General features: G+C 45.3%; 1 protein-coding gene across 1 annotated transcript; it reads right to left on the reverse strand.

Annotated features, from left to right (window-relative positions):
- Window positions 1-2,012: 2,012 nt before the first annotated feature.
- Window positions 2,013-14,040, reverse strand: tamalin (trafficking regulator and scaffold protein tamalin). The gene is made up of 8 exons (XM_037479479.2): window positions 13,449-14,040; window positions 11,407-11,459; window positions 10,079-10,133; window positions 8,592-8,694; window positions 7,056-7,149; window positions 4,309-4,375; window positions 3,185-3,251; window positions 2,013-2,962 (listed from the first exon to the last, which is right to left on the reverse strand). The coding sequence occupies exons 1-8, from the start codon at window positions 13,644-13,646 to the stop codon at window positions 2,466-2,468; spliced, it is 1,134 nt and encodes a 377-aa protein (XP_037335376.1). The 5' UTR covers window positions 13,647-14,040; the 3' UTR covers window positions 2,013-2,465.
- Window positions 14,041-14,110: the final 70 nt, after the last annotated feature.

Consider the following 14,110-nt stretch of genomic DNA (forward strand, 5'->3'; position numbering starts at 1 on the left):
CTTAACCTCTCTCTCTCTCTCTCTTAAACACACACAGTGATAATCGCCAGCTTGCCATGCTGTAATTTTTTAACCGTTGTGTTCCCTTATCTTTATGCTGGATTTCCGTTGCATTTGCCGACCACATCCCGTGACTTGACAGCTCGCTCAGACACGCATGTCACAATCAGACGCAGCAGACACCCAAGAGCCACACGGGCCCCAGAAACCCTTTCAGTAATATTTAAAGTCTAATGGGATTGTTTAGGTGGTTCCGGCTGGTGTCCTTTTCTGTTTTCGAGATGATGCTGAATGTGTTTGAAGGCATCAAATCGCTTCCTTATTTTTTAACATGTGCACCGATCCATTCTTTGGACATGGGGCCCTACCGGCCCGTCAGAAATGATGACGCACGCCGTGCTTGAGAAAGAGCACGCTGGTCTGAGCCGTTTCCTCTTTCCTATTTCTGTTGCTTCAACACCACAGACTGGCGGCACCAGGGACAGTTTTTGAGTTTTCTGAAGTCTGCAAATTCAGAAGTCAAGCCAACATCAGAAACGGCATCGCTGTAGATCCCTAGATGGAAAGCCAATGGGATTTTTCCACTAGATTGGGGATTTTAAAGAAAATTACCTTTTGGGTTTTCCAGTATTACTGCATCTCAACGAAATAAGAGGAAATATGCATTCTAAATAATTGTATAATCAAAAAGGAGATTGACAGAAAATGAATTGCTATTTCTTTGGACAAGACATTTTTTGAAACCATGGTCTCCCCTTCCCTAAATAAAGGTGCTCTCTTTTTGCCGCATTATTTTGCTTTTAGACACAAGTTTGTCTTTTAATTGATCCTATTGTTTTAAGAACACACCTAAGACACACTTTAAGAAAAACATGTCATTTAAACAATGGAGAGAAAAGGATTCCATTCAAATTTCCAGATATTCTGGTCCCATTTAAAGAACTAAAATCGGAATAATGAGAAAACAAAACTGATCTTACAAGCTTAAATAAATTCGGTGCATATTCTTTGTCAAATAGTGGTGTTTTAACAGTAATGCAACATCACGAAATGTGCAACAGCATTATTGGCTAGTCATCCCCCCCTCATGCTAACTGCCCACTGGCTTGATGCTGACTACACCCCCCTTGTTAGGTCATTGTCTCTGTTAAATGGCCCTTTAACTAATTGTTTTTAGTGTATCTTGAATAATTATCCCCTCGTTATGCTTTCTGCCCCGTCGCTCTAAGCCCACGTTTCAAGCGCCGGCAAACTTGCATAACAATCCCTCGTGTCACCCCCCCCCCCCCCCCCCCCCCCCGCCGACCCCCCTCCTTGCTCCTCCCCAACGTGCCCGCAACAGTCGGAGGGCTCTAACACATGGGCGCATACCATCGCTCAGCGTCGTCAACAGCCCTAACGCATCTGTGAATGTGCAGCAGAGGACAAAAGAGATCCACGCCGGAGAGGGTGACCACCATGACCTCACGGGTCAGCTGGGAGCCAGGTTTGAAAGGACTCCGACCAACCCCCGCCCCCCCCACACACACACACACACACACACACACAGAGAGTGAGCTCTTGGACAACTGAAGTCACCATGGGAATATGGGAGCGTGGAGGAGAAGGAATCAGCGTTCGCTTGCAGAAGCTGAAAGAAAAAACGGTTGGGTTTGGAATTTTGGGTCATGCCTTTCGCCGCACATTCCTCGCTATCATCCCAACAATAAACTGTGTCATGGGCCCAAACAACAGCCTCCCTTCTGGATACCTCACACCACAAAAAGCCTCAAAGCGTCCGAGACCCGACATCAACCTCCAGAACTCGAGTGATAACGTTCTTAAGGACGGAGGGTTGTGGAACGTCGAAGGCTCGCTATTTTTAAAAGTATCACGTGGAGTAGGAAGCTTTTTCACTGGGGGGAAATTACAAACAGATTGTGGGGATTGTAGCTGCCAAACTTACATTAGCGCTCAGACTTTAGGGGGAAAGACAAACAGTTGTGGCTTGTGGAATAAAATAGCTTTTCTTGCAAGTTTCGCACAAAATAATTAGAGTAATATGGGAAGATGACATCATTTATTTTTAGGAACCTTGACTTGGACAAAACAAAAAAACAAAAACAGAATCAATATGAACAATCTAAAAGTAGGTATCAAAGTTGTGTCTAACTAAATGTCGCGTAGAAATGTGTCATTTACTGTAGTAAATAAAAATTGCATACGGTAAAAACAGAGAAATCCTTCATTTTGTACAGAGACATGTTAAATATAAATAAATAACTTAAAAAACAAAAAGGAAACAAAAGTTATTTACAGCTTGGAAACTTTGAGGGCCACAGTATCACCACGTGATCATTGGTCGGATGTGGAGATGTTCTCTTTGGTCTCTCTACAATCTCGCTCTCTTTTTTTCTTTTTCTTTGGTAACTACGGCGAACAGTCGGCGCTGCTCCCTGAGTCTCTGCGTCTGCGGCGTCGCCCGCTCACAGCTTGCTCTCCTCCTCCTCCAGCGGTCGGTTCAACCCCGGGATGAACTTGAGGAGGCGCCTGCGGAAGCTCTTCTGCTTGGGCTTCCTCTGCAGCGAGCTGAACCCCCCTTGCTTCTCCCCCGAGGTGGTCGACTGCGATTGAGACCCCCTCGTGTAGCTGCGAGTGCTGGCGCTGCGGGTCAGCTGCGTCTTGGCGGTCGCAAAGAGCTCGCTGGCCGGCCGGAGGCGCTGCTGCTGCTGCTGCTGCTGCTGCGGCGGCTTCAGCTGCTCCTTCCTCTTGTCCGCGGCGGCGCCGGTCGAGTCCGCCGGGTACAGGCAGGTCTGGTAGAGAGGGTCGTCCTCCGTGGCCGTGCTGAGGAAGCTGGCGCTGCTGCTGGTGCTGCCGGTGCAGCGGAGGGCCCTCTGAGCGGCGGGGCTGGGGGTGCCGAGGCTGCCGTACATGCCCGCCGACTCCAGGGACTCGTAGACCGCAGCGTCGCTGAGCACTATGCCTTCGGGGGGGGGGGGGGGGGGGGGGGGAGAAGTGAGGCAGAGTGAGGAGGATGGTGGACACGTATTTCACAGGCATGCAGGGAACTATTCAGACAGGGAGAAGTACAGCTGAGTGTTTGTCAGCTAGTTTAAATTGGTGCTTTTATGTAAAAGCATGTGAAATGTGCATTGACACTGGGTGGGTCGAAATCACAAAAGGAAATTGAACTAATAAGACCTACCATGAACAAGCCTCTGCTCCTGCACCATCAATGACCGATATTCATCCCATTTCTCGTGGAGGGTTTGCTACAAAAAGTCAGAAATACATCAAATGATTGACAACCAGACCACAACAAACAAGAAGGTACATTTACCATGAAGTAAGTTGTGTGTGGTTAGAAAGCGATACCGCAGGGGTTTGTACAAAACAGTTAAAACTAAAATCGCAGTTGCAGCTCATAACATACACTGTGTAACCGGCACTGCAACAAAACTTTCAAAACGCGGTGACGACACCGCTGGTGCATTGCCTAAAGTTACTTATTTGTGTCAATGGGACGATGTGTGTCAAAGAGAAATACCCGAAAGTGCAGGCAACAGTTTACAGAAAGATGACATACAAGAGGGCTTCCCCAAATACCACTAGCTGACTGACACGCAACTTCACCATTTGGTTTTTTCCTTACCGAGCTACTATTTGTGAAATACAGAGTAAAGATCATTTTGAAAGATTATATTCACAAGAATAAATCGCTACCCCGTTACATACAAGTGAGCCTGTAAAAACAAAAAATGTATATGTATAAGTCTGTGCAAACTATATGCAGAAATATAAATTATACATTTTTATTTCCCTCTAGCGCACACATTCCCAGAAAAGCAAGTCCACCCCCCCCCCCCCCCCTTTAGTAACATGGATAGCGCCATTGAGTGATGAACACATTTTGTTCTTGCGTGTTGAGCAGCAGGTCAATTTTTAAACCGTTGGATTACTATCTCAGAGAGCGGCTGTGTTGCGGCTCCCTCATACTCGTGGATTAGAGCGGGACAGCTGCCGTAATCTCTGGGGAGAGGGGGGGGGGGGGGGGGCTTTTTGACAGCCATGGGTTTGAGAATGTCCGCAGCCATCAGTGAACAGTGAACTGCTCATGCAACAGGTGGCCGTGTGGGGGAGACAGGTGTGAAGGGAGGGGGTGTCAAATCTAGCGTGAAGCGTGTGTGTGTGGGCGTGTGTGTGTGTGTGTGGGCGTGCATGCGTGTGTGGGCGTGCGTGCGTGCGTGTGTGTGTGTGTGTGGTGGACCGACACAAACAGGCCGAAAAAGGAAGCTGCTGCAGCACCGGTGAAAAGAAGAAACCGCTCACCTTCAGAAACTGCAGCCGGGCTTCGAGTTCCGCTCTTCGGATCGAGTCGCTGTAAACCGTCTCCAGCCTTTAAAGGGCGAGACCAGAAGACAATGGAGTCATTCAGCGTTATGGGGAAGCACTTCATTAAAAACAACAACGTCGGAAAATAGCAATAAAAAAGATAATTTAAAAACCCAAATGAAAGGCTCTTTTCATGAGAGGTGGGAACGGGCGGGTGTCAAAACAGTTTATGAGAGGGGGAATGGGGGGGGGGGGGACAGATACGATTTCCACTCAGAACAAGTGAACCAAATGCTTTGAGTTACACGAGTTGGTGACCGGTTTATAGAGCTCGTTTTCACTCCAACAGTTTACACAGACTCCAGTTGTGAGGGTAACTCGATGATGTCAGTTTATAAAAACTGTGCCTACTGAGCCGCTCTGACGCGGTTCACCTCACATTTTTAGCAGCAGCTCTCGAGACGTCGCTAATTTTCCTTTTCATCTTTTACGAGCAGAGGAGGAGGATATGGAAGTGTGGTTCACATTAAACCTCGCTCAGCACTCATCAAGAGACGTTCAACATACTTCCGCTGTTTTTTAACTCAAGAAAAAGAAGTTAAATACATCATTTATATATATTTTTAATCTCTTGATTATGACTTTTAAGCCACCAGAAGGCTCGATTATGAACTGCTGGGCGGTTGGTTGAACAGATCCTGAATGCCCCGCCTCCAAAACCTTTCCCATTGGGGATTAAGGGAGTCAGTGTCTGGCTGTTTCAATGGCTTTCTGAAACAGAGAATTGACACCTTCCAGTGCCAGTGTTTGAACTTCTCCCACTAGCTCCCCAATTCCTCTCACAATTGTACACTCACCGGCCACTTTATTAGGTACCCCACGCTAGTAACGGGTTGGACCCCCTTTTGCCTTCAGAACTGCCTCAATTCTTCGTGGCATAGATTCAACAAGGTGCTGGAAGCATTCCTCAGGGAGTTTGGTCCATATTGACATGATGGCATCACACAGTTGCCGCAGATTTGTCGGCTGCACATCCATGATGCGAATCTCCCGTTCCACCACATCCCAAAGATGCTCTATTGGATTGAGATCTGGTGATTGTGGAGGCCATTTGAGTACAGCGAACTCATTGTCATGTTCAAGAAACCAGTCTGAGATGATTCCAGCTTTATGACATGGCGCTTTATCCTGCTGAAAGTAGCCATCAGAAGTTGGGTACATTGTGGTCATAAAGGGATGGACATGGTCAGCAACAATACTCAGGTAGGCTGTGGCGTTGCAACGATGCTCAATTGGTACCAAGGGGCCCAAAGAGTGCCAAGAAAATATTCCCCACACCATGACACCACCACCACCAGCCTGAACCGTTGATACAAGGCAGGATGGATCCATGCTTTCATGTTGTAGACGCCAAATTCTGACCCTACCATCCGAATGTCGCAGCAGAAGTCGAGACTCATCAGACCAGGCAACGTTTTTCCAATCTTCTATTGTCCAATTTCGATGAGCTTGTGCAAATTGTAGCCTCAGTTTCCTGTTCTTAGCTGAAAGGAGTGGCACCCGGTGTGGTCTTCTGCTGCTGTAGCCCATCTGCCTCAAAGTTGGACGTACTGTGCGTTCAGAGATGCTCTTATGCCCACCTTGGTTGTAACGGGTGGTTATTTGAGTCACTGTTGCCCTTCTATCAGCTCGAACCAGTCTGGCCATTCTCCTCTGACCTCTGGCATCAACAAGGCATTTCCGCCCACAGAACTGCCGCTCACTGGATGTTTTTTCTTTTTCGGACCATTCTCTGTAAACCCTAGAGATGGTTGTGCGTGAAAATCCCAGTAGATTAGCAGTTTCTGAAATACTCAGACCAGCCCTTCTGGCACCAACAATCATGCCACGTTCAAAGTCACTCAAATCACCTTTCTTCCCCATACTGATGCTCGGTTTGAACTGCAGGAGATTGTCTTGACAATGTCTACATGCCTAAATGCACTGAGTTGCCGCCATGTGATTGGCTGCTTGGAAATTAAGTGTTAACGAGCAGTTGGACAGGTGTACCTAATAAAGTGGCCGGTGAGTGTATGCGGCACTTTTCATGTGACCGACATGTGGGAGAGAGGGTCTGCGAACGTGCGCCTTTTAGTGCTAACATGCTTTTAAACTTGGTTGTGTTGCTTCATTCTTTCGAAACAAAAATCTGTGAAATGTCAATTTCCCACAGCCTGGGGCAACATTTTCTAATTGCTAACTTTGACTTGGTAAGCAACAACCCATAACACAAACATATGCAAATTGCCACACATTTCATACGCAGGAAGCAGCATTTGTTTAGCTATCTTTTGGTTATGAGTTATAAAAAGGTTATTAACCCCATTGGTTCTGGTCAAAAGAATGAATCAACCATCATTAAAAAGGTAGAACTCAAACTTCCAATTTGATTAATAGAACAACAGCTCGAACATTAGACGCCTCGCTGTTTTGAATTCAACTGAAGTGTTTCCGCCATGAGCGTCTCCTCTTTTCCTGTTAGGACGCGTCCCTCTTATCATTTACATGACGCTTTCCCCTTTTGAATTAACATTTCTAACCGCCCAGTCAGCAGCACAACTCTCTTCTTTGTCTTTGCTTGATGATCAAATCGCTTCCAACTTGCTGTCACATCAATTTATCGTTTCAGCACTAGAATAAATGAAACATCCTCATTGATGAAGTGAAAACCTGAAAGCGCTACAACAATTTTTGCATCCATGTACCTGAGTGTGTGGCCGCACGCCCGGATGAGCTGAACAATCTCCTTGTGCCGAAATCCCTCCACGGTGGCCTCGTTCACACTCGAGATGGTATCCCCTGAACACACACACACACACAGATGCACTTTAATCAACTGCGGCTTGAATTGATGAGAGCTGCAGCCAGCTGAGGCTTGTTTGATCCCAAATGAAACTTCGACACATGTGCAACACAAATGTGGGGCGTTAATGAAGTGAAGCTGATTTCAAGGTGCTGAAGCCATATTTGTTTCCTTTATTTCTGAGGCCCTCATTGTTCCACGTTGCACTTGTTAGATGTGGTTTGGACTCTCTAGCGTGACAGGAGCCTCCAAAAAGGGGTCAGCACAAAAGCCTTTTTTCCTCTTTTCAAAAACCACCGCCTATTGTGCATCATGCGATCGTCACTGTGTCCGCAGCCAGACACGGGGGGGAACAATGGAGCGAGCATGTGAGGAATGTAGGAAGTGAAACTGAAGTGACATACGCCGGTTAGATGAGGGAAGGAGGCCGAGGAGCACTTTGCTCCTTCTTCTTCTTCTTTGACGCTGACAGAAGCATTAAGGCTGAGAGCCGTCACGAGTTCTCAAACCATGAGCTGACTTCTGCAGATGTGACACTGCTGCATGTCAACCTGGAAGTTAGCGTCGCCATGGTTTCTTAAGCAGAAATCCAACGGGGGGGGGCTTTATTTATCTATCAAATTTTGGAAAAACTTTTGGTGGCAAAAAAATTTAAAGGATACGTAGATTACACAAGATAATCTTCAGTTAAAAACACCTCATTTGGGCTGTGGCATTTAAAAAACAAATCCATTGGCTTTGAGACAAGAGAGCTGTAAGGTCAACTCAACCAAAGAGCTTCTTCCCCTCATCTCACTGACACAAAAAATGAACAATTTTTGACTTTAAAATCGCTCTCACTCATTTGTCTCGATCTTCGACAGTGGCCCATGGAGTACAGAGGGACGCGCTGGGAACCGAAGGGTTGGCTGCTCGAACCCTGTCTGCTCCATGTCAGATGTCGAAGTGACCGTGAGCAAGACACCTAACCCTCAACTGCCCCGCGGGCGCTCCTAAGACAGCCCACTGCTGCCACTGGGTGGGATGGGTAAAATGCAGAGAACAATTTCCTGTATGTATAAAATAATACGTGGCAATAAAAATGGCTTCTTCTTCTTCTTTCTTAAATAAAGATGCACATAAGGAAACAATTTACTTCCTTTCAAACGGGCATTTGGGAGGTTATCTCTGCTCCACTATCTCGCACGTGGGCGGGAGGAGCTTGTAAATACGAGTCATTTTGTTGACTGGAAAAAGAGGAAGCAAACAGACGTGTTTGTACTTCCCTATAGCAGTTGGCAAAGAAGACGCAAGTGCATTTGTTGACGTACGTACCGGAGTGACGGCTGGCAGAAAAAAAAAAAAAAAAAAAAAAACTCACTTCCCCCCAGGACTAGAACGACTGTCGCTCGGGCCTAAAACAAGTCTTCAGAGTAAAAAAGGAGAAACGCGAACTCACCAACTTTGAGGCCTGCCTGCTGAGCCGGGCTGTCGTCGTGCACCTTGCAAACAAACGTGCACATCTCCACTGAGTTCTGGTCTTGATGGTGCAGCCCGTAAGTCTGAAATACACGGGACAAACTATTGAAAAAGACTTCCCTCGACTTGATGTACTGATGTCATCAGTTTTGAAATAACGTGGCCGTACAGGACACCAGGCCGATGACCCAACGGATGACGACGTGAGGAAGCTGTGACGGACGGCGCAGGCCAGCAGATCTTATCACTCAACATGCAGCGGCGTGACTCGAAGTTGCCGATTTGTGCCTAATAAAAGTAACCGTAATTCTTCGTCCCGTCCATGAATACCATCTGAATGCAATTTGATTGCGGTCAACGATGGGGTCAAAAGACTCGACTGTCTCATGAAATGGAAGCCATAAAACTCAGCCTTGTAAACACAGATCATTGTTGAAAGCTAGCAAATGATCAGCTTCCTTAACATGCACCTAATATTTGGTTGTCGTAGAAACATTTCTTTGTCACTTCCACATGTATTTGTATGCTCTTCCTAGTTTTGGTGTGCCTCGTCTCTCTGCAGAAGGTCAGAGCTCTGCGAGCCACAGACAGATATCCTCTTTTCACACAACCGTCGGTCAGTCGATTTGCAATCGAAACTGTCGCGCCGCGTTCCCTGAAACACTCAAAGGGCTGTCATTAAAAACACTGATGAGTGTCGTTCATGAAACATTTGCAAAGATTGTGATCGTTGCGACTCGATTTCCTCTCGGCTGCCTGAAAGACAAAGAGAACCAGGCAAATATCGTTTGAAGGCAAATAAAGGATTTGCATGACCCTGGACGCCGAGCTCCACCTTGGTGTTGAAATGACAGGCACCCAGGGAAACGCACAATTTAAACTCATGTTGCCCCTCACTGATGAACACCCAACCGGCCCCCGTGGTCTCACTTCCTCCTGGCGGCAGGAAGGGCGGGAACCTCCGTCCAAACCGTAAATAGAACAATAGGTCTCTTCCTCCACGGAGCTCTCCCCTCACAGACACTCTGTGTCACGCAACATCGCTACTCAACCCATGTTTGAAAAGCTATTTAAAGAAATCCGTCTCCATGACAGAGTCAACATTGTGAGGTGGCAGCGCTTAGATGCGACGGATGGGGGATGCGGTCGAGCGAGTGCAGCAGGTATTACGCGGGAAGCGGGTGAGCAAACTGCACTGCTTCAGATACAGACGCTTTGAGAAAGAAAAAAAACAACAACAACATGTCTTCACTCCAGTCATGGGACTAACATTAACACAGCTATTTGACTGATGCATGACCTTTCACCCGTGTCAGAGCGGGCAAATGCTGGGATTAAGAGATTTACAGAATATGGTACAAGTTTCAGCATCTGTCGACAGATGTGGCCGATCAGGGAAATCCAGTTAAAAAGGCACTTTGAGAGGTAAACAACCCTTCTGGTGTATATTGCTATTAATCCTCCTACCTGGATCTCGAAACCAAACGACTCTTCTTCATTTTTTTCCAGGACCACCACCTTTCTGAAACAGGAGAGAGACTTGGTCATTTTCAACCTTTTCATTATATTCTGCTTCCATCTCAACGTATTTTCTTACTCGATTTAATCCAAAATCCTTCTTTTAAGATGAATAAGATGTTTGATGAAGTGGGCAATCTATAAAAGGAGCATCTATTTTGCATATCAGTTGGTCTTATAATAATTTCTTTAAGCAAAAGATACGGCAGCTTTTGTCACATGAAGAAAGAGAAGGAAAAAAAAGCATGTAATAAATAAACCATTTGGGATGTTGCTTAGTTGGGTAAGAAAATAGCCAAAAATTGCAGTAATCGTAAGCAGATTATTTTTTGAGTATTTAACACAGTCATCTTAGGCTCTCGGATATTCTTATTTTGTTTTTTACAGATGTGAAACATCAGTGGGGTTTCACTCAAAATACAGATTACAGAGGGATTTCATGGCGCCCCCCTCCCCCCCCTGTTGGCTTTCTAGGCTCATGATACTGATGTTAAAAGACTCATTTATGAAACCCGCATTTTTGTACACGAAGGCAAAGCCAGGGTGAAAGGAGGACAACAAGCTGTTTATGTCCATCTCTTCACTCCTCTCCTCCATATCGAAACATCATTACGAGACGTCATCTTCCGGCTGCACAGGACTTCTTCTGTCAAGCGGACTCCGGACGTCACAGCTGCACGTACAGTACGACGTACAGGACGACTCTCCCAACGAAACACATGAAAATTCATGACGACCCTCAAAAGAATATCATGCATAACAATGGCTGCCGTCGCTGTGGAGCGTTTGAATGTGGTCCTTTCACTGAGAAGAGGCAGCTCACTAAAAAAAAACGCTCATTTTATTGGAAATAGTAGAGTTGAAAAAATTGGGCTAAAAAAAATAAAAAAAACTTTACATAAGTGATCATGTGAGAAAAAACACACCATATGGCCATTTCAAAGAAATATGTATTTATCTTTAATTTATGCTGGTGTACTTTGGAATTTTTCAATAAAAAGGATGTTGGATAAAAAAAGATGCATCATTTCTGTGACTCATCAACATCCTACTGGATGTGATTCAACCACACTCTATTTATCTTTTGTTCTATCTGTTCGACATTTAGGGCACATTTGAAGGATTTAACACAATAATATCAAAATATCTTCCATATTTGGGCCTGGATAATGTTGAGACAAAATATTCATATGACTTGTGATCATTTTGAGTAGTACGTTCTGAGGTGGAATAATATGGAGCTTAATGGTAGATGCCAGTGATAAAGGGGATTGTACCTTTGTGGTTCTGGGGTCAGTGTTAAGGGTTTCCACTTCTGCAACCCGCCACCCTGCGAAGACAAAACGAAACAACACACAAAGCGTGTCAGACACCTGCGTTACTCATGGGGTTCCCCCCACGACATTTCCAGGACACACCTTCCGTACACATCAGTGCATCGACCGGTTCATCGGTTCTCGAGGCCGCTGAGGCAATTTGCAGGTTTAGAAACACCAGAGGCGAAAACCAGAAATGCGTGTCTGGCCGCTGTTTACTTCTCAGTCACAACATCCTAAGACCATCTAAAATTAGCCTCAATTTCACGCTAAATCTGCCGCCTTCAGGCTCCCGAACTGTTGACCCGTGTGAAACTTCAGGTCGTTCGGAGCATTTAGTACAGATTCCCGCCTATTAAAAGAAACCATAAGACACACTTGGGTTAAAATAACGACCACAATGACGGCATTGAGTGAAAACTCGAGTCAGCAGTGGGTCTGGACTACCTGACTGTATAAATAAGGTAGGTACCTGTCCAGAAGGCTCCACTAAATCCCTTACAATCAATCCTCGTCTGTTCCAACTCGATTATTTTCAAATGCTGCCCGTGTGAAAGGCTGCTTTGTACTAAGGTCTCTTGGCGCAGTAAAATGTTGCTTTCTTTACGTCCCAACACTTACAGAATTGTCCCGCTCCCTCCTGAATGAGGGCATTTATTACTCTCAGAGGCCGACGGGGGTGGCTGGAGCAGGATCTCCGTGGCAGTGTTTGCACAATGCACTGTTGTAGCCCTTCCCTCAAGCCACTGCACACACTACGTATGCATGCATGTGTGCGTGTTTGTGGGTAACTATGCCTCTCCTCACTGTACACAGGCACACAAAGTCTGTTGTGAACTGGTTTCCAACCAGGATGCCAGAAACACCAAAGGAGGTAAAGTTTCAGATTTGAATGCAGCTTTATGGAGGGACACAATAGCCAGGAGAATGAGCCAGTTGACCCACGAGAAATGAAAGCCAATCTTATGCAACAGCAGCTGGAGATGGTGTCATTCTGGATCATCGTCAGTCCCTACACTTCATTATTCAATTATGGATTCACTAATTAAGGCTAACCTAAACAGGTTCAAACTTTGGATTTCTTTATCTCAGATGAAGCGGTCTTCAGTACGCTCTTATTTTGAAATAAAGGCAACAAGCATAAATTATGATTTGTGCAGTCAATCAGCTAATTTTTTTTTCTAATAATAGTATTTTTATTTTATTTATTATGTTTTTTTACATTCCATTTGTTTTTCGTGTTAATACCCACTGTATATATCATTTACCTACCTGTTTAATATGTAAAATCATATTATTGTAAATATATTCCATCACCCGTCCAAGGGAAAGGAGTCAGTAGTCTGTGAATAAACCTGAAATCGGTTTTAAAATCCTCCTCATTTTAATCTGTACTCATATGAAATACCTGACCCATCATAAATCAGATTCTGTGTTTGGGTGGTCCACACTCGCTGTTGACCTTTTAGTGAAGATGACCTCAGTGAACCTGCACAGCTTCTCAAAAACATTCAAGCAAGAATAGGGATGGAATGATTTTGGCGATAATCAATGTAATCACGGGGGATTTCTGCATAATCCTGAATACCTTCATGAGTGGGTTGAAATCTGTCTGACTCACTATTGTGGTGAAGAAGTAAAAAAAAAACAGACCTTGATTTAAAATAAAAAAAAACTGCGACTTTTCATGAGTTTATGCAAAGGAGACCCACGGATTAATAATAAACTTATACATGGTGGTTTTTACAGTAAACTAACGTGTGTTGTAGAAATATGTACCATAGTGCATCAAGAATTATAACACGAACTTACGCACCTCATTGGACTTCACAAAATATGCAAATGATTTGCCTCATTTCAGAGAGTAAAAATCTCATATCAAACAAGTCCAAAGGACTACTTCATCTTAAAAGTGACTTTTGGCACCTTTTAACTGAACCCAATAACTTCAGACCACTCAAAGTCACATGGGGGACACTCGGTAGGTCCACGCGCTCATTTACCTTTTTGAAGTTTCTGGGCAGCGTCCCTCCAGAGTAAGCCAAAGTTTTGTGGTTGTAAACCTCCGAGGAGTTTGTCGGAAGGACAACAGTCCCGCAACTGTCTGACTTTGACGAGGGAAAATAAATGTCGCTGTCTTGAGATGCGGTTCCGCTCTCTGGCTCGCTGGAGTTCACCTTCTTCAGCCTCCTGAACGTCATGTTGAGCTCATATAACAAAGTTAAAAAATATATATAATAATAATATTTATGAAAATATCTTGTCCTCAGCTAAAGAAAAGATTAAAAAAAGAAGAGCCCACCCACCCACCAGCCTTGAAAGATGCCGACAGAGTTGTGGGCTTCAACGTGGAGCCAACAAACTACACTTTGACTGGAGAGAGTTTCCCGTGAAGAGGCTGGGGGCGGGGGCTTTTGTTGTGAAGGACGCGAGCGAGTGCCAAACAGGGATGTCGACGCGCATCCGTCTCTGCCGCCTTCATGTGCGCCTCGGAGGATTCGGTTTTCCATTTCGGGAAGTGTGTTTTGGTTTTTCGGGGGGGTCGCAGGCGGCTGTAAAATCAGGCGGAAAGTAGTGTTTTTATTCAAGAAATTGGGGGGGGGGGGGGTAAAAATAAAGAAGGAATAGAGTGCGTGAAGTTTTAGTTGGGGCAGAGATATCATCA

The sequence above is a fragment of the Pungitius pungitius genome, chromosome 1 (assembly GCF_949316345.1).
Source record: "Pungitius pungitius chromosome 1, fPunPun2.1, whole genome shotgun sequence".
In the NCBI taxonomy this organism is placed as follows: domain Eukaryota; kingdom Metazoa; phylum Chordata; class Actinopteri; order Perciformes; family Gasterosteidae; genus Pungitius; species Pungitius pungitius.

Excerpts from the sequence above, each read along its gene's own strand:
- tamalin (XM_037479479.2), bottom strand. The coding sequence starts at position 13,646 with ATGACGTTCAGGAGGCTGAAGAAGGTGAACTCCAGCGAGCCAGAGAGC. Across the intron at positions 11,460-13,448 it reads TGCCCAGAAACTTCAAAAAG|GGTGGCGGGTTGCAGAAGTG; the intron begins GTAAATGAGCGC and ends TTGTCTTCGCAG. Across the intron at positions 3,252-4,308 it reads CCCGGCTGCAGTTTCTGAAG|CAAACCCTCCACGAGAAATG; the intron begins GTGAGCGGTTTC and ends GACTTTTTGTAG.